This window comes from Labrus mixtus, chromosome 1 (genome assembly GCF_963584025.1).
Source record: "Labrus mixtus chromosome 1, fLabMix1.1, whole genome shotgun sequence".
Classification (NCBI taxonomy): Eukaryota; Metazoa; Chordata; class Actinopteri; order Labriformes; family Labridae; genus Labrus; species Labrus mixtus.
In genome coordinates this window covers 6,842,929-6,863,468 of record NC_083612.1, presented here as the reverse complement: position 1 = coordinate 6,863,468, position 20,540 = coordinate 6,842,929, and the positions used below count along the sequence as shown (strand labels likewise).

Below are 20,540 nucleotides of genomic sequence, written 5' to 3'. Positions count from 1 at the left end.
TCTCGCTGTTTTTACACTGAATCAAATGTTTTCATAGTCACGAGTATTGGAGTAGCTGGTTGTCATGGTTACATGCATCAATCTCTTAATATAAAGATTTAGTGAAATGTCCACAGGAGGATCTGAACGGGGAAATTTACCTCCGGAACCAGAGTGGCCTAACAAGTGGGCGGTCACAGTTGAGCTCCGTAAATAAGTCGAATGTCTAAATAAAATAAAATAACATGTTTGGATGCTTGTCCGCTTCAGGCTCCCGTAGCTCTGAATGTGTAAGTCTGTAAAGATTTGAATAAGAACCCAGAACACCGAGCACACGTCTCCAAAGTCAACAGATTTATTTCCTTTAGCACTGAAGTTGTTCACAGTAACATCACAAGGGGAAACATTGCCAGTGGTTATCCTGCTCAGTAGTAGCGCTCCGTGCTCCGAGTCCATTCTGTGTGCTCTGGATTCCCCCGGTAGAAAAAAGAGGAAAGCCAACAATGAAAGGTATTGCTTTAATTTTATCTCTCCGACGAGCCAAAGAGGTGCCCAGCGTGTGAGCGAGCCGGCCGCCGGAGAGCTCCCTCTTTGAGAGAACGAGTGAGGAGGATGCATTGCACGGTTACTGCGCGTCAACACAGTAATCAAAGAGGAGGAAGGAATGAAACCGAGAGAGAGAAAGGCAAATCAAAACAAACGCACAGAAAGAACGAAAATACATAAATAAGTGTGGAGAGAAAAAGGGAAGAGGAGAACAATTCCAACGACGACATGCAAAGAAAAGACGAATGCTGAACATGCAAACAAGCGTACGAGGGCGAAGCTAAGAGTAGGAATCCCCTCGCTTTTGAAATAAGCGTGTCGGTAAACTCGGCTTATTTACAGAAAAGAGTGTTTGAGATCAGAGGGGACAGTTATCAACAAAGGGTTTGTTCCTCTCACAGAGGCTACGTCTACATTCTTAAATTACGGTAAATCATTTTCCCCAAAACGTATTTTACAAAGTTTCTCTCGTGGAAAAAGCCGGGACAGAAAGAACTCACACGCACGCACACACACACACGATCGAATAACTTAAACATAACAAAAATATCCTTAAATAATTTGGACCTTCAGAAACATTCTCGACATCGTTCATATAAATAAACTGAGAATAAATTAAAAACAAAAAAATGGTGGAATACAATAAAGTACAAAAATATACAGAGCAGTTCAATATTGTAAAAAAAAAGAAACTTGGAATGAAAATTAAAAACTCGCTGTAACACGATGTGACTCAAACCCAAACCGGATTCACTCGTCGAAAAGTGCAAAAAGAAAAAAAAGTCGACATTTCATACATGAGGCCTGGTCACAGCAGAAAGGGTTAACGTAGAAGTTTGACGTAAATATAGTATATCTGATGGCAGGGCAGAGGGTTAGCGCTGTTGCCTCACAGTGAGGAGGTTCCTGGTTTGATTCCCCTTCTGACAGGAGCCTCTCTGTGTGGAGTCTGCATGTTCTCCCTGTACATATGTGGGTTCTCTCCGGCTTCCTCCCACAGTCCAAACACATGCTCGTTAGGTTAAGTGCTGACTCTAAATTGTCCGTAGGTGTGAATGTGAGTGTGTCTGGATGTCTGTCTCTATATGCCAGCTCTGTGATTGGCTGGTGAACAGTCCAGGGTGTAACCCCGCCTCTCACCCAATGACAGCTGGGATTGGCTGATCTTAACGTTTGAGACTTCTCTCTGCTCTGTGCCCTGACTGGAGGAATCTTGAACAGCTTCATCATTTTTAATGTTTTATTCGGTTTAATAGTTTTCCTTCTCTCTTATGTTTTGTAATCTGTGTGTCATGGTGGATGTGAAGACCACCATGACACACAGATTACAAAACAGCTCTCTCCAATAATTTTTATTTGGACTGCAGTACCCATTTTAAACACTAGGTGTCAGAGTTACATACTGCTCCTTTAATTTCTTGTCCAAAACGTGTCATTACACTTTTCAGAAGCCACATTTACCCGACAGATCCTCAGTAAGAAAAACAAGGCAAGGGGTGCTTTTATTAAGAAAACAAACCTGCCAATGGGGCAGCACATTTTGTGTAAGTTTCTTGAAATCAGACGTTACATCTCATTTTTAGAAACTTAACAAGTAACATTTGTTTGTCCCATTGGTAGATTTTATTAAACTAGTAACAAAAGGCGTTGTTTCCCCTTATCTTGCAGTCTGTATGAGGATTTATTGAGTGAGCTGATGTGAGAACGCAGCAGGATATAATCAGGAGAATTCACCTGGAGCGAGTGGGAGGGGGTGGTGACGTTTATTCCCTGTGATCGCTGCACGACCATAGACTGTCTGCACGCCACCTCTACCATCTCCGTGCTCTAATGAACCTGCTGCATTATGTTTCCTGTTCCCCCCTCCTCCAGTCTGACAGGGATCGTCTCTCCCCATGTGTGAACAACCAGATCAGGAAGAATTCAGGGGCAGTCCTCCTGAAAGTCTCTAGATATTTTCAGGATGTGAAAACGGCTCATGAGAGAAAGTTAAAGTAAGCCGACTGGTGTTTGAGTTTTGAGTTCTCGTTTGGATTCAAATTTGTGTCAAAGTGAATTTAAAAGAAGTCTGCATGAGAAATACTATCATGTGAATCCTGTCATTATATCAGCGATATCGTCGTCTCCCCGTTTCCTCGGCTGGTGTGACCAGGCCTGAACTCAAAAAAACAAAATATGGCAACACAACTCTAAAACATGATGTCACAACTACACTCTTTGTACATACAGAACATTATTTAATCTGTACAACAGAATAGATCATTCATTTATGTAACATCACCTCCCCCCTTTTTATCGTAACCTTTGAGCTGCGAGAACCCGTTTATACAAACGTCACAGAGCGCGCTCCAAAGATCCGCCCGCTCATCAAAAAGAACTACAATCCAGCCAGCGCTCGTCCAAACGACCGTCTGCTTCTTCCTCCAAGCTCGTGTCTGTCAGCGTGTGCAGACTTTACATCCCGCAGTGTGTGTAGAGGAGTACGTACAGTGTGTGTGTTTTTATGTACATGTGGGAGAAAGAGAAGAACGAGAAGAGGCGAGGGTGTGTGTGTGTGTGTGTGTGTGTGTGTGTAGACAAACATCACTGTCTTAAGGCTTCTTTTTTCTTTTTACAACTCGTCTGAGTGTGTTTGGTCTGATCGGGGAGAAGACTCTACTGATGCCGGCGGAGAGGGAGGGAGGGAGGGGGGGGGGGGGGGGGGGGGAATGAAGAGGGGGGAGGAGTCCTCTGTGAGTCTCTTCTTCAGTTTGTCGGACTCTCTCTTGGCGGCGGTGTTGGCGGGCCGCTGTGGGCCGCCCTGCAGGTTAATAGCTATTGTGGATGATCCCTGGTGACAGAGACAAGTGAAGCCGTCACACATGTGAGGAGGACACACACCCACCGACAGACCCCCGAGGACACAGAGAGGGACAGAGGGGAGGGATGACAAAGCTACATCTGCTACTTATTGTAAAATACTGACCGACTTTTGAACTGAAATAGCCATTCCCGTTATAGAGTAGAAAATGTATAGGCAAAAAGTAGATTTCTTTTTTTTTGTTTCACTCCTAGCTAAAGAGTGACGTCAGCAGCTCCTCTGTCGTTTATGACCTGCTCAGCTTCTAGACATGCACGGCTACCGCTCCTTAAGGTTGTTCCTGTGTCCTGTTGCCGGAGGCCATCTTTGTTTTGTCTTTGCTGCCGGGGGGGCATTTAGAGTCATTGGGCGGGGGCTGGTTTGGCTTGCTGCTGGGGGCATGCTTGTTGGGGGAGCTAGGCGTGGCGGGGGCGCCAGGGGGGTGGGACGCTTGGAGGTTCTTCTCGTCTGAAAAAAGCTGTTTAATTACGTCAAAGAAGTTACTCAACGGGCTGCCTACACAGACGGGAAGAAAAGAAAAAACAAAGAGAGAGAGAGAGAGAGAGAGAGAGAGAGAGAGAGAGAGAGAGAGAAAACAAACAACCGATGAGCAATGAGATTAACATGAGGAGAGGAAGAGGAGGTGATGGAGGGATGAGAGGAGGAGTGGAGCTGGAGGAAAGGAGACTTTTTGGCCGGATAAAAAAGGGGAAACTGAGGGAGGAGAGGCGGGACCAACAGGAGCCAATCAGAGACTGTATATAAGAAGTGAACATAGCCACAGAGACGTTCTCTTTTTGATTTGATCATATAGTTTTGGTCGCTGATGGTGCAGTGGTACAGAGGCTACAGTCCTCCAAGCGGGCGGCCCACGTTCAAATCCGACCTGTGTGTACTTTCCCGCATGTCATTACCCTCTCTCTCTCTCTCTCTCTGTCCCTCTCTCTGTATCTCTCTCTCTCTCTCTCTCGCTCTCTCTCTCCCTGCTGTCTGTGTCGATGTCAGTAGCCAATGTTTGCTCTCTCTATACTCAGGTAGCTAGTCACTCACAGGTAGCCCCGCCCCCTAAATCATCCCTGTGTTCTGGTCTCTGTGACTCTAACTGGGACCATAACATACTAAATGAACATCATGACATAATAATGAAAACTAGACAACAAAGGGAGTCGCCCCCTTATGGCCATGCGTAAGAATGCAGGCTTAAGGTGCTTCCACTTTGTCTTCACTTTTGAACCCAAGAGGCTACGTCCACTTCTTATATACAGTCAATGGCGTCAGTAAAGATAATATCACAACCAATAGAACTTGAAGATATTAGTTTTCAAACTGGTTTGAATGGGAGGTTCAGTTTTTGGTTTCAGAGTCTCAGTTTCCTCCGCTGGGATGGAGAGCGAGCAGGAGCAGTGGAAGACGTTTCAGAGATTCAAGGACAGATATTAAGGAATAAAATAAGCTTCTGGTTTCCCTCTAAATATTATTCAAGAATCAGAATATTAAACGTGCAGTAAAAAATAACGGACCAGTGTCGGTCATACAGCGGCCGTTGTCAACAGACTGTTGTCATGGAGACAGGACGGACGTTTTTATACGTAGCACTTTTCTTCTCAGTGCACAAACGCTTCATGCAAATACTTTGTTCTCTGGTTTCCTTCAGACCGGCTACACACGAGAGGATTTTAGGCCAGATTTGATTTGTTTTAGTTTAATTGCGTAGTGATTAATCAAAGTGTAGGAATTTGATTTGAAATCCAATGTAGTATGAGATATTTATCGCCGACGGTCAATGAGGTATTTGAGGCTGTATGGGAATGCGTTTCCAAAACTGGCACCACAAGTGTTTCAGTTTTTGGTTGTTTCTTAGTTGTTGAGAGTTTGTACTCTCTATTGTCCTGCTTTTTTGTTCCTGCATGTCTTCCAAAGCTCCCGTTCACTCTCCATCAGATCAACATCCATCACAACAACATCCAACATCCATCTGTTAGCACAAACGTTATTTTCAGTCAGTGCTTTAAAAAAAACAGTCAGGAGTGATCCAAACATGCGAGCAGACAGCACAGCACACACATGAATACACGAGCACTGATTCTCACAGGGTTAGTTTACAGCAGGGTGTGTCCTGCAGAGATTTAACATCAAGAGATTCATGGATGGTGTGATAACTTACCATTAATCCCCCTGTGTGTGTGTGTGTGTGTGTGTGTGTGTGTGTGTGTGTGTGTGTGTGTGTGCAGTGTCTGATATTTTGTTCACATGATTTTATATATGGAAAGTTTATGAGGAGGGGGACACAACTTAGTATTCAAGCGTTACCATGCAAAGGGTCACTTGGATCTGTTAAGAGCTACACACACACACACACACACACACACACACACACAATGAAATATAACTGTAGTATTTGGTTGTTTCCTCTTGTAGTGAAACTTAAAGAAAACCCTGTTTATAAAATTCCACAAGTGACTGACTGATCAATATGTAGTTTGTTTTTATTTATTGTTTTATCGAGAAGGATTCATTTTTTTGTAGATTGCACATTTTAAAGAAGGCTATAAGTGCTAATAATATGCGCCTGTTTAATGTGAGAATCATCTGCCTATCTTCTACGTAAATTAAAGTAAAGGAAAGATCTTTGGGTTTTTGGTCTCTTTCTTTTAAAAAATGAATCAATGTAGTTTTTGTACAACAAAAGAAACGTCGATTTAAGAAGAAAATAATAGTCTTTATACCTCAGGATTACAGTCGCTCGGGCTGTCATTTGTCTTTTTAATCAGACACAGATTCAGCTGCTGGTCTCGCCTAACCGAAATGGATTCTGTTTATTAATCCACCTCAGATCGTCTTCCCGAGGATTTAGGCTCACACTTTGTTCCGCCTGTGTCGAGTCACAGCTCACAGGCTGGCTCAGACTTCCAGATACTACGGCCGTCATTTTTATATTCTAAGTTCGAACATTCATTCAGTCTAACTGAGGTAGTTTGCAGTTTTGTCCAGCAGAGGGCGCTCTCAGCATAACTCGACTACTCATGCACTGATTCACACCAGTGGGAGTTTTTAGTGTTCTTGTGGTTTATATAAGTTAAAGAAGTCATGTTGTATTTTAATTAACATTTTCCAAACTAAATATTTCTTTGCCTCTCTCACTCACTCACACACACACTCGCTCACACACACACACACACACACACACACACACGTGTAAGTGCAGACAGGGTGCGTTGTGACGAGCCTCCAGGACGTTGCCAGTGTGTGTTAAAAGCCAGAGTTAAAGTGATTTGGCCGGGAGCTCCCGGACGCTCTGGGTCTTACCACGTTTGTTGGGTTTATGGGGCAAAGCAGCTGAGCGCTGAGAGCCATCTGAGAGCAGAGGACAGCGTCAGAAACACAGAGCGAGTCACTGCGGCTCGGCGCTTCATCATCAGTCAGCTGACATCACACATCAGCAGCACGCTGGCTTTAACTTTCTTTAACGACTCAGGATGAATTTAAAGGACTAAATCGGTTACAGTGAATGTTCAGCACAGAGTTCATTACGTCTGGTACATGACCATCAGGAGCTGCATGGTCTGGTACATGACCATCAGGAGCTGCATCGTCTGGTACATGACCATCAGGATCTGCATGGTCTGGTACATGACCATCAGGAGCTGCATCGTCTGGTACATGACCATCAGGATCTGCATCGTGTGGTACATGACCATCAGGAGCTGCATGGTCTGGTACATGACCATCAGGAGCTGCATCGTCTGGTACATGACCATCAGGATCTGCATGGTCTGGTACATGACCATCAGGATCTGCATGGTCTGGTACATGACCATCAGGATCTGCATGGTCTGGTACATGACCATCAGGAGCTGCATCGTGTGGTACATGACCATCAGGAGCTGCATCGTCTGGTACATGACCATCAAGAGCTGCATCGTCTGGTACATGACCATCAGGAGCTGCATCGTCTGGTACATGACCATCAGGATCTGCATCGTGTGGTACATGACCATCAGGAGCTGCATGGTCTGGTACATGACCATCAGGATCTGCATCGTCTGGTACATGACCATCAGGAGCTGCATGGTCTGGTACATGACCATCAGGATCTGCATCGTCTGGTACATGACCATCAGGAGCGCTGCATCGTCTGGTACATGACCATCAGGATCTGCATGGTCTTATACATGACCATCAGGATCTGCATGGTCTGGTACATGACCATCAGGAGCTGCATGGTCTGGTACATGACCATCAGGAGCTGCATCGTCTGGTACATGACCATCAGGATCTGCATGGTCTTATACATGACCATCAGGATCTGCATGGTCTGGTACATGACCATCAGGATCTGCATGGTCTGGTACATGACCATCAGGATCTGCATGGTCTGGTACATGACCATCAGGAGCTGCATGGTCTGGTACATGACCATCAGGAGCTGCATGGTCTGGTACATGACCATCAGGATCTGCATGGTCTGGTACATGACCATCAGGAGCTGCATCGTGTGGTACATGACCATCAGGATCTGCATGGTCTGGTACATGACCATCAGGATCTGCATGGTCTGGTACATGACCATCAGGATCTGCATCGTGTGGTACATGACCATCAGGAGCGCTGCATCGTCTGGTACATGACCATCAGGAGGGGAGCTGCATCATCTGGTACATGACCATCAGGATCTGCATCGTCTGGTACATGACCATCAGGATCTGCATCGTCTGGTACATGACCATCAGGATCTGCATCGTCTGGTACATGACCATCAGGATCTGCATCGTGTGGTACATGACCATCAGGTTCTGCATCGTCTGGTACATGACCATCAGGATCTGCATCGTCTGGTACATGACCATCAGGATCTGCATCGTCTGGTACATGACCATCAGGATCTGCATCGTGTGGTACATGACCATCAGGTTCTGCATCGTCTGGTACATGACCATCAGGAGCGCTGCATGAAAGCTGCAGAGACTCTTTGAAGCTGAACATTTACTGTGGTAGATTTAACCCTTTAAAATCCATCTGCTGCTGCATCCACACAAGTCTAACCTTCAACATATGAATGAGCTAACACACACACACACACACACACACACACACACACAAACTCTCACACACACACACACACAGAGGAGAGCATCAGGTTTGTGTGTCTGTCGAGCTGTCGGGGGTTTAGTGAGTTCCATCGAACATGCAGATCATTGGGTTCTGAGGCCGACTGCACACAGATCAGCAAACACAGTCACAGACTTGTGTGTTTGTTTGCTGTGACATACACGACAGAGCATGCTTTCACTTAAACGCTCCTTTGGTGGCAAAACGCACAATCTTTGGTGAATGGCAGCTCGCCCAGAACCATCAGCACACGTAGAGCCAAGTCTCCTAAACAGAACCCGACCCCGCTTGTGTTCAGCTTTTTACACAGTTTTAACCCACTCTCAGTTTGTGTGCATGGTTCTGGGTTTGCATCTCATTCAGCATGCGGGTCATTCAGTCCATCCGGGTGGCGTCGGAGTAAAGCTGAGGTGACAGGAAGCGGGTGGCATGAAGAGGCAGGCCAGAGGTAGAGATAGAGAGAGAGAGAGGTGGTATAGAAATAGAGTAGATAGAGTTGATAGAGATGTAGATAGAGATGTGGGTTATTGGCACATCTACAGGTGGAGGTGATTGTGCGTTCAGTGCCTGATAACAGTTCCCATCTGTGGCAGTGACTGGTCAGACTGCTGCTGCTTGTGTTTGTGTTTCATCTGGAGTCTTACAGGAATAAAAGAGTCCTGAACTAGCCCGCGGCAGGGATGAGAACTGGACTCTCAGAGTTTAGCTGCCTAGTGTTTGTTCCCCTTTAAGAAGTATTTCCTGGTTACTGCCGCCCTCTGAGTCTGGGCTCAAGTCAGCTCATAGTTCAGCTTTTTTAAGATGTCTGAGTAGTTTGGTCTGACGTTTAATTAATTTGAGTTTAATCTTGGGAATAATCAGATATCCTCTGATTATAAGATTGAACATTATGAATCCTGAGGGATCTGGGGCCAGGTTTCTCCAACATTTGAGCACCGGACATAATGAGAGTACGACATTATATGATACTAAACATAATTTTAACAGCCATGGCCTCTTATTAGTCTTTATTTTCATCCAGCTGATTTACGCAGACGGGCCTCCACCTTCCAGTCTCTCCCTCTTGAGTTTTCCTCTCAGCTGCTGCTCGCTCATGACAGATTCATGCGTCGTGTTATAATCTTTGTTGTCACGTGGCTTTAGTATGGATACAGTATTTGTCTTTACAAAGTGACTAAGGTCTTAAAAAAAGTTTAAAAATAAGAAAATCAAACACATTAAGTTAAAAATAGAAACATGGAGTAAATTAGGCCATGAGGCTTTCTTACCGATCTTTGTGTTGAATGTTTGTATGAGAGGGGTTTATGATTACATAACATATATCTTCAAGGTTTGGCGGTGGGAAACACGATTATTTCTGACATCTGAACTTTAGATGTGAGGACATTTTAGAGGTTTAGCAGACATTGTGTTGGATTGTTTTGATTCTTTGGATTGTGGAGACTCAAGTTTCAATCAGTGTTTTTAGTATCGAGGTCAAACCTATCGATGTACTGAAGTCGCTTTTTCAGTGGATGTGTTTCCCACGAGAGAACAAACTACATGTCAATACTGAACATGTCATTTAATTCAAATTAAACCTGCAATGTCACCAAAACTTTTTGGACTCTTACCAGAAGACATCTTCATTGACTGTTATATGATGGCTAACTCATGTTTGTTTATAACTGATTGACGGCTGCTCACAGCGCTGTGTGTCGTTGTTGGAGTTCAGGTTTACAGCTGAAATGGATTAAACATTCCTCCAGAGAACGAGGACTTTTAGAGTGAATCTGACGTTTTTGAGGCGTGTCTGCTCCGAATTCAGATCAGGACTTTAAGTCTCAAAAGAAGAAAAGAAAAGAAAGTATTTACTCAACGATTTCCGCCTATGAATCAATCATTATTTATTCTCTGGCACTGAGAAAACCTGTGGTCCAGATTTGTTTTGTATGTCAGATAAAGACAGACTGCAGGACTTGTTCACACACAAGATGGTTTAGCTCGTTCAGTTTGTGGTTAACGCCTTCGACACAGGAGGACACTTTATGTTTGATTCATTGAAGTTACTGATTGATGTTCATATTTGTCCAGTCACCGTTTGACGTTTGCTGCTCTTGTTTGTTGTGTTTGTCGGCGTCTCGTAAGCCAAGGAGGGAGGGGCACCCTTTGGTGTACGACACGGTGAAGTAAATAAAAATAAAAGCGATGGAACTGAGCATGTACCCACTTCTGTTCCTCTAAAACTGTGTGTGTGTGTGTGTGTAAAGTGTCTTTTTAAAAAGTTTGACATCAGTGATTGTGTGAGGATGTGCTGTAGTTACTCTGCTTCACCACCAGAGGGGACCATTATCAAGTAAATAACCACAGATACAAGAACAGAAATACCTCAGAGTATCACCAACAGACAAAACTAAAGAAAAAAGAAAAAGGACGACTGGAGAACACACAGTCACGCTTTCTTTTCTTCCATATTTTTAGCATCAATCCGTCTTTTTATAGGCAGCCCAAAATATCCAATCATGTCAGAGATAATTTCAGAGATTTGAGGGATTGTTCCGGGGACATTTTGAAACACTAAACACCAGAAAGGTAAGACATTACAGTCTGAAATCATGTTTCCTCTCTCCCTCTTTCAGACAAAAAGCAGCATGCACAAATCAAACAGCTGATCCACTCGTGTTAATGTACTTTTTTTATGAGCTTCTGTTTCCTGTTTGTGTGTTTTTTCTGCTGAGTCAGACGCGATGAGAGCCGAGCTGCTGTCTGCGGTTTGATGTACAGCTCCTGAGAGGCTGTAAATACACATCTGCAGCTCTCGTCCTGTGTGTGTGTGTGTGTGTGTGTGTGTGTGTGTGTGTGTGTGTGTGTGTGTGTGTGTGTGTGTGTGTGTGTGTATGTGTGCTCGCCATGCACGTGGAGATGCTGTGTGCTTAAGCAGTGTGCCGAGCCGAGCTGAGCCGAGCAGGTCCGGGCCGAGGTGTTCTGCAGGTGTAGCTGTGAGGAGTGCCAGGATGCTTTGAGGAGGGGGAGGCTGTGAGGACGAGGAGGGTGGCGAGGGACTTCACTTACCAGAAATCTGCGGCTGGATGCCCGGCTGGTCGTTGGTGCTCAGCAGCTGAGCCTGGATGGTCTCCACCACACGCTTGAAACGTCTGCTGGGACCTGAGGAAAAAAAACAAAGACATGTTTGATCAGAGTGCTGACTCTCGATGATAAGTCGAAGGCTGTCAAACATCGCTGGCTTCAGTGAGATGGATCAAGAAAAATAGACGACATCACTCATGAGAACTCTGTATTTGTGCAAAATGTCTTTGATCCAATTTAAATCAATCTGAGGGTCCATGTAAACCTCACAGTTGAATTAAGGGGTCGTGTGTCCGCAAAGTCTTTCTGAGGAGTGAGATCTCAAGCTCCGCTGTGTGTTCAGTCACGGTGTAGTTTCTGGAAAGGATGTCAGAGTCGCCGTGAAAGGTTGTCAACAAACATGTCGCTGCACAGGTCCAGATGTTGCTCCTCCGTTCTCCCCCAGGTGTGTGACGGAGATTTCCTTCCTCCTCCTCTCTGACTTTGGATTTAACCTTTTCCTGACTTTCTTCTCCTCTTCCTTATTAAGCTTCGAGCTCAGCAGAACATCATTGTCGATTAAGAGAGGGAGCGTTCAGGTCTGCAGGACCTTCAGACAGTCTCAGTTGAAGAGAGATGAGGACCAGAATATTTTCACCCCAACCAGGAAGACACGATCGGATAAAGTGTGTACATGGATACTGATCTGAAAAACCATCTGCATAAACCAGCCGTCTCGTTTTACCTGAAGCGTTTTTATTCTGATCATGAGTGTGCATGTTAACATAGAAAGTAGTATTTGCTGTAGTTCAAACAAACAAGGTAATCTTTGTAGATGACCCTCGACACATGGCTTCAAAAAGAACAGGATAAAAAAGGACGTCTTTTAAAGCAGAGAGAGTGAGCTCTAAAAATAACTGCATCATCAGAGAGAGATAAACGAGATGACCTCATTCTGTTTGTCTTTCTGTCTTTATTTAGGGTTCTGCTTTTCTTTGAGCTTTACTTCCCCTACTATGGAAAAAAACATGTATATTTTTAAATAAATGGCCTAGAAGCATAGACTGTATAAAACATGGATGTAGTCTCAGTGACGTCACCCGTTGGTTTCTGAAGAGGTGTTATGAAGCCCGACGATGGTGGTCACACTGCTCCATAAAAAATTCTGACTCTGGTAAAGATGTGGAGCTGAGGCGCGTCTTAAGCCAAGTCAAGTGACTTTTTTTTATAAATTCTATTTTGAGGGGGGACTTAGAAGAGACAGCAGAGGAGGCAGACCTCATTTTTTAATTAATGAAAAGCCTTGTAGTTATTTATACATTTGCATAATAAGGGGCGTGTTTGAGTTGAATGACAGGTGAGCGCGTCAGCTCCGCCTCTTCTTTCCTGTTTCCTGATTGATCAAACGTTATGCTGAGAGCTGAGCGCCATTGTTGGGATTCACAACACCTCTTCAACCAATGTGTGATGTCACTGAAACTGCGTCCATGTGAAGTTAATGTTTTGCATAAATCCTCAAGTGGACACTGGAGGAACTGCAGTTTATTTGCACTTCCACATTGGCTTCCTTTTTCAACCTGAGGGTCGCTGCTTGCCTAGAAGCCTTACCTAGCCCGTGAGGTGTGTTTACCTGAGAGCAGGGTGAAGGTGACGGAGTAGATGCCGTTGTCCTTGGTGGCGCTGGTGCTCTCCGTGTAGGTGATGTCCACCTGGAACTTCACCGGCTTCTGGAAAACCGTCGGCCCGGCCGTGGACTTGTACTCCGCCCGGAAACTGGTCTGAGAGATGACGCTGTGGCTCAGACTGGGGATCTGAGAGCGAGCGAGCGAGAGAGAGAGAGAGGACAGCAGACTGATAGTCAGCAACAACTCCACATACGACAAACAGATTGTGCATCAGTAAAGATGGCAGCGTGGATGTAAGAGCAGCAGACAGGAGCAGAAGGAGACGGTGTTTCACAGCGTCTGAGTCATCATCAACGCAGAGACGCTGCTGTGACTTTAACACAACATGAACATTTAACACGTGCACTGACTCAGCTTAAACCTGAAGTCACTCTAAAGTAACTGAACTGAACTTGAGGTTTCATCAGAGAGAAACAGAGAGGAGGAGAGCAGATGAGATGTTTGCATGAAGAAGTAAGAGGAGACGTACGGAGAGGAAGGCGTGGACGATGTCTGCCTTTATGGAGCTCAGAGGTTTGTCTCTGATCACGATGAAGATCTGCTCCTCTTTCTCCAGGTTGATGAAGTTCCCGAACCACGACTTCTTAGCCAGCCTGCAGGGAGGAGACCACAAGTGATGCAAGGCGCACGATACCACTCCAAACAGACGACATCAGCCGTGTTAGCGCACATAAAATGTCATGTGTGTGTAGAAGTATTCATTCGTTCTTATTTCATTTCAGGTCATTTTAGTTTAGTTTTGATGGTTTCTGATTTTAGTTTTAATATTTTCAAAATGCCTAGCTGTTGTTTGGTTGTATTAATTATTTTATTTCATGTTTGTTTGTATCTGGACAAGTTTAGGATGGAGCAAGTAAACCGTTGCCACACACAACAGCGGTCATAGTCTAAGCTAATTTGCTCTGTTTACTGGGGATCAAGAAAGAGTTTGTCCAGAGTTTAGACTTTTTGTCTTGCAGATGATGCGACATACCTTTCCATAAATTTAAAGGGGACATATTATGAAAAATCCACTTCTACAGTGTTTGTGAACATATATCCACCTCCAGCCTAGAACAAAACTTTTACACAGGTCCGCCATTTTTATTCTCCCTACAGAGGAGTGATGTCTACGGGGAAAACTCAGGGGGGGGGGGGGGGGGTGGGTTCATTTCATTTAAAGAGACACACACACCAAAACTGAGCGTTCTGAGAGAGCTGGTTTATACAGGGTCACAAACCTCCTCTGGTGCTTGATTCATGTTATATTTTGACCAAAGCACAGCACAGATGTTTCATTTAGACCACAGGGGGACTGTTTGAAAAGGTGGAGAAGGGGGATAATATGTCCTCTTTAAAACCTTACCTTATATCCTTATAGCATGCAGTGGAAACTGATGTCTCTCTCTAGCCCTTATCAGATTGCTTTTTTGCCTATGTGCCGTAACTAAGCTCAGCCGTCATCACCTCTTTTACGTTCATATTGGTTGCACAACTGCGTGATATTGGTGTCCCAGTCTGTGAATTCACATTCTGTTCTGCCATTGCTGAAACAGTTTGAAGCAATATTACAATGGCACCAAACCAAGAGCTAAAACCACTCAGCTTATTTGTATGATGAATGAATGCACACTTTAATCTTTTCTTTATATTCTGAACATGTTTGTTCTTCGATGGTATGTGGGGACATTGAAGTGAATGTCTTTTCATGATTTGATGACATGTTCCCAGCCTGGCTGTAGAGACGTGAGACGCTGTTTTACTCACTCTGGAGACGAGTCTGGGGTCAGACTGGACATGTCCTCCTGGGTGGGAACTGTGGGGACAGAGGTTTACAGAAGTTACAGAGTCATGAAGAAGAGGGATTAGATTTGTTTCTCCCCAAATGTCAATGCCTCCCTGGCTTTTCTAATCCCTTGCTGTAATTAAATCTTGTCTTGTTTTTCATCATGTTTTTGTTTTTGTGAAGCCAAAGACAATTTCCCACATTGTGTACAAATAAAGTTCTAAACTATTCTACAGTTCCTGAGATTGAAGCTGAGTTCCTCTATCGTTATGTGAAGAAGCTGTAGTCGTGCAGATGTTTCTGTTTGGCTGTTTCAGGGTTGATAAATAAATATTCTCTCATCATGGAGGAGATTATCTGGTGTCGTCATGACTCTGCTCGGTTTGTCCTGAGGGGCTTCATGACTCTATCAAAGCAGGAAAACTACTTAAAGTGAGGCAGAGAAATGGTGAATTTTCCGCTGCCTGTAATGAGATCGTAATCTGGCGTATGATATGACCAGAGGCCGCACTTTCTCCTGATAAGTCTGCAGCAGGTGAAGCTTTGAACACAGCCGAGAGGAGAGAAGAGATGATTTGTGTTTGTGTTATTAAACGCTCCCTGCAGAGTCGACTCATCAGATAGGAACAGAGTAATATCATGAGGATCTGAATAAATCACATACAGAGGTCTCTATTATTAAAGACCCCCCCCCCCCCCCCCCGGCCCCTCCCCCTACCTTGCATTTTCCTGCGGTGGAAGCGCGGCGAGCCCAAGAAGCTGTTCTTGATGGAGTTGAGGCGTGTCCTCCATGGCAACCCCCCGATGGAGGGGCTGGGTGGAGGTGTCGGGCTGGGGGTGCCGGCTGGGCTTTCCTTGGGCGTGTGAACCGGGGTGCCTTTGGGGGTGGGGAGAGGGCTCCCTCTGGGGGAGGGGTGGGGGGTCACCTGCGTGATGGGGACAGATTTGCCGTTGTGGTCAGGGTGGAGGTGGTGTCGGCGGCGGGGAGACATAGGAGGCACGGGGGAGAGAGGGATGGACAGTTTGGGGGGGACAGTAAGGGGAGGGTGGCGTCTCACCCGGGGGCTGTTGGTGATGCAGGGGGCCAGGGGGTTGTTAGGCGTGGAGGGCTCAGATTTGGGGGTGGAAGGTGTTTGGACAGTGTTGGGGAGGGGGTTGGATCTGGTGGTCTGGAGGGGTTTCTCGGACACTTTGGGCTTGGCGGGGAGGGTCTGCGTGCGGGGATGCATGAGGGGGGACCCCATCTTTGGCTGGTAGGAGTTGGGCGTGCGTGGCCCCACCCCGTTAAGGCGGACCTCAGCGGAGTGGGTGGGGCTACAGTTGGGGGACTGACACAGGTCTGGGGACTGGGGCGGGATGAAAAACCGCCTGTTGGGCTGCGATTGGTCATGCGGCGTTTGACATGACGGCAGAATCAGCCAATGTGAGAGCAGGACCACAGCCACAGGAGCAGCAAATTCCAATAAAGGATCAATCCATTAAAAAAACAGAGCGGGAAAGAAAAAGAGGCGTGGCAGATGGGTTGAGAGGTGGAGCAGGCAGGAAGTGGTGAGAGTGCAAGAAAGAAAGAAAAACAGAGCATGCCATTAGCACAGTGATTAGCCAATCAGGAGGCAGCAGTGGAGCATTCATGACGCAATAACAGTAGGGATGCACCGAGATCAAAACTCAACGACCAAAACAGTTTTTTATTTTACTGAGAAGAAATGACTGAAGGAGAATATTCTGCATGTTTACACCTCACCTGTTTGAAGTTAAAACCAATATTTACAACACAACATGTCCAAAAACAGTCCTAAAGGAGGATAGTTTTAAAATACACTTCCTTACTTTCCTTTTCCCTTATTCGTCCTTTGTTTTCATATTTATGACATTAAAGTGTTCAAACAAACGATTAAGAATTAAAAGCCCGAGCGGTCCGGTTCAGTTCGGTTCAGTACACATTTATTGGCGCTTCCACTGTCAAAAGTTAGGAATGGTACCAAAATAACAGATCTATTCCGTCCTACTTTTTAGCTACACTTCTGATAGGACGCCAAGCATACCGATCCGACCCTAAAGGGTGGAGCGAGAGCAAATCGAAAGAACTGCCACTTTCTATTCAACAGTGGAAATAAAGGACAAACACAAGACGCGGTATGTTGTTGTTCTTGGGCTTTCTATGCCTTCATTTAGAGAAAGGACAGTGGATAGTCAGAAACCAGGAAGAGAGAGAGAGAGAGAGAGAGAGAGTGAGAGATAGAGAGAGAGAGAGCGAGAGCGAGAGAGAGAGGAATGAGATCCAACAGGGGCCACAGGTCAGATTTGAATCCACCTCAGAATAAATGAACATTGCGTCGCTTTAGATCTCGGAGGTTCAGACCTCTGCTGGACGTCCTCCATTGTTGCTCTTTGTCTACTGGGTCTTGTTCTACTTCTTCTCCGTTGCATTCATTGGCGGGCTACACTGTGTCGCCCTGCTATGATGTCATGCTATTACACTTAGCTTACCATGTAAGGGTACGGCTGACAGAGTGAACGAACTCAGGGTTAACTGTGCTAAACTGTAGTGAACCAAACCGGACCGCTCGGTGGAAACGAGGCTAAAGTATGAATATCAGTAAGTCAGTGAACTGTCTCATTACCGCCTGTGTCAAAGACTCTCTGAATGTTTTCCTAAAGTTTCATTTATTTACCTAAAATATTAAAAAAACGTTTTTAAACAAATCAATGAAATCCAACAAACTGATAGAGAATCGTCAGCTACACATTCTTTAAAGTTCGTATATATAATTTCGGTCTGATTCTCCGATGCATCCCTAATTACCAGCAAGTGACCCAGCTCGAAAGCTAACGGCTTTTAGCTTCGCCGTCCGCCTCGGAAAGCAGCCTGAGTGCATGCAGAGTGCCGGTGCACGATGCTGTGGAATGAATGAGCAGATCACCGATCAGACAGTCAGAAATGTGCGAGTCCACAGCCGGGGCTCGCTGAAGACTCAGAGGATCTGAGGGGGTGGGGGGGTTGGGGGGCGGACTGTTCTTGGATCAGCGTTTAAAGCAAGCTGCTTTACGTGAAGTGGAGCTCTTATGTCACACAATGGAGAGGGACCCTGTGTGTGTGTGTGTGTGTGTGTGTGTGTGTGTGCGTGTGTGTGTGTGTGTGTGTGTTTATGTGGCAGTAACACATTCTTCATCATTTTTTTAACTCTGAGCCTCATGCATGAAACATTCATGGAAACAGATTTTTGATTCGTCTCTTCGTCCGCTTCTATGCAAAACTGTTAGAGCCAATTTTTAAACGAGGGAGGAGGAGCTATCTTTTGTGTTGCATGTGCTGAATGCTTAACTGAACACAACGCTGACTGCTGATTGGTTGAAGCAGGCTGCCAGTGCTGGCTTGATTGTTTAATTGGAAGCTCAGGAGCGACGGCAGCACGCTGGTCTTTGACCGTGCTGGTCATTGACCGTGCTGGTCATTCAGTTTATTTGTAGTTTTATAGGTTTTTGTTGTGTTTGTATTGACAAAGAAAACTTACAAATACAAATAGGGTCAAACGAGGAACCTGGACTAGGGAAGGGGGTCTTCTCACAGGATTTTAAACCTAGAATCTGATCCACAATTCAACGATTGAGAAGCATTTCTGCGATTAAAACCCCCACATGTCACATGTGGCCAAACTTTTTCCTCCTGAATGCTAATCTGATGTTTTGGATCTCACATTTCCAATCGAGCGTGCGTCCTGATGCTCAGGGGGAATCTTTTCAAGGTGAAACAAGCGATTTAGGAATTAAATGTTTCTGCACTTTAGAGAATTTGATGACTCCACACATTTGTAGAGAAAAGAAAGAAGTTAAAAATGTTCGTGCATGAGGCCCGGAGACTTTTTTAAAACAGAACAAAATCAAACAGAAGAACATTCTGACCCGTGAGGATTCAAACAATGACAGTCATGATAAAGTTAAACTTTGAACTTTGTGTCTTTGCAGAGAGAAAGAGAGAGAGAGAGAGAGAGAGAGAGAGAGAGCGGATGTCTGATGATGATGCACAGCGTGTGTCCTTGCTCAGGGTTAGCTGAAAAAGTGCAGAGAAGCTGCAGCGTGATTTGTTAAGTGAAGCTCTCTGTTTGTCACCGCAGCAGCACTTTTCATTCTCAAGAGTGATTCATGGACTCTTCGGCTAACCAGGTATGAGGTTTTTGTTCTGGACCTACAGTAAATCAGTTCTGTGTTTGGCCTTCGGTGGATTCGCTCTCACTTCGTCTGAAACTGTGTGACGTCCAGAACAGCTCGACTTCACTCCGCTCACATCCGGGTCGGATCACGACTTCTTATGAGAGGACGAAGTGCAGCTCATACTTCAGCTTCTAAATCTGATTTATATTTCTTTAATAAAGTCATAACAAGTGAAGTTTTAAAGCATCTCACTGTGACAGTCAGTCACATCATGATACAGAAGTCAGAGGAGAACCAGTCGGCAATATTCACAATTAACTAGCTGCTTATTAGCATGCTAATTAGTAGCATACTGGCCGCTTATTAGTACCTTATTCTACAGTCTATTAGGGATTCCACACTGGCAGAAAAGCTCCTGATATTTACAGGAGGAGCTGTATGTGTGAATGTTTCTCTCTTCACCCGGAGTTTCTCCTCCAGCCTCCTCGTATTTATTCTGCAGAAAGTCAGAGTGAGCTGATGTGAGAACGCAGCAGGATATAATCAGGAGAATTCACCTGGAGCGAGTGGGAGGGGGTGGTGACGTTTATTCCCTGTGATCGCTGCACGACCATAGACTGTCTGCACGCCACCTCTACCATCTCCGTGCTCTAATGAACCTGCTGCATTATGTTTCCTGTTCTCCAGTTTGTTCTTCTCCACTCTTTAGATCAGATTGAGATTCTGATGAACTACACGTAGCATTGATTGAGCATAACAAACAACCTCATTCAGGCTGGACTGAACGTCACACAGACTCTGCTTGAAGTGAACGAACTTCTGTGCGGGAGCGCAACAACTCACCAGCAGTGGCCAGGTGCATTGTGGGAAACCAGGAGACACACTTACCCTGGGGCTGCTGAGAGGACTGGTGGACAGGTTGGAGGACGCTCCGCTGATCGACCGCGACCTGCACAAACACAAACGCACACGCACACAGAGTGAGATCATTACAAACCTAACGCACACACTCTCACACACTGTACTACACAAACACACACAACAGGTACACACACAGTCCCAACACCTCGTCGTCGAGTAGTCAGACATTTGAAGGCTGCCCAAACTGCATCCGTTAAATACTGTATGTAATTCTCTGTAAATTCCAGTTTCCCCTCATAAAGCACGTCTCACTGCGTCGCTCACGGGCAGCGAGGACACTCCGATTGGAGACAATAGAATCAGGCGGATTTTGTTGCTGACGCTCGCTCGCGCCGCGTGCTGTTTGGACTCGCTGTTCAGCCTAGTTTACATTTCTTCTTCCTGTTTGGATTTTTTTTTAATCAGTGAGTTTTGAAAGAAATAAAAAACTTACAGTAAATCGAGTTCCGACAAAAAGAAAATCAGAAAAACAATGAAGCCATTAAAATGTTTAAATCTT

General features: G+C 45.2%; 1 protein-coding gene across 14 annotated transcripts in view; it reads right to left on the bottom strand.

The window, feature by feature from the left end:
• Positions 1-20,540, bottom strand: part of LOC132980801 (serine/threonine-protein kinase BRSK2-like) — a 575,981-nt gene that overhangs the window by 457,573 nt on the left and 97,868 nt on the right. For 5 of the 14 annotated variants that reach the window (XR_009674213.1, XR_009674205.1, XR_009674224.1 and 2 more), the window contains 7 exons: positions 20,009-20,069; positions 15,687-16,344; positions 14,950-14,998; positions 13,673-13,796; positions 13,149-13,329; positions 11,525-11,617; positions 1,925-3,880 (listed from right to left, as the gene is read on the bottom strand). Coding sequence is in view for 3 of the 14 variants with exons in the window: in XM_061047215.1 (XP_060903198.1) it covers positions 3,654-3,880; positions 11,525-11,617; positions 13,149-13,329; positions 13,673-13,796; positions 14,950-14,998; positions 15,687-16,344; positions 20,009-20,069 (1,393 nt within the window). In the remaining 11 variants the exon portion in view is untranslated. Of the gene's footprint in view, positions 1-1,856; positions 3,881-4,961; positions 6,719-11,524; positions 11,618-13,148; positions 13,330-13,672; positions 13,797-14,949; positions 14,999-15,686; positions 16,345-20,008; positions 20,070-20,540 lie in introns of those variants that run through there. The other 9 variants (XR_009674478.1, XR_009674573.1, XR_009674530.1 and 6 more) reach the window with 6 other exon arrangements.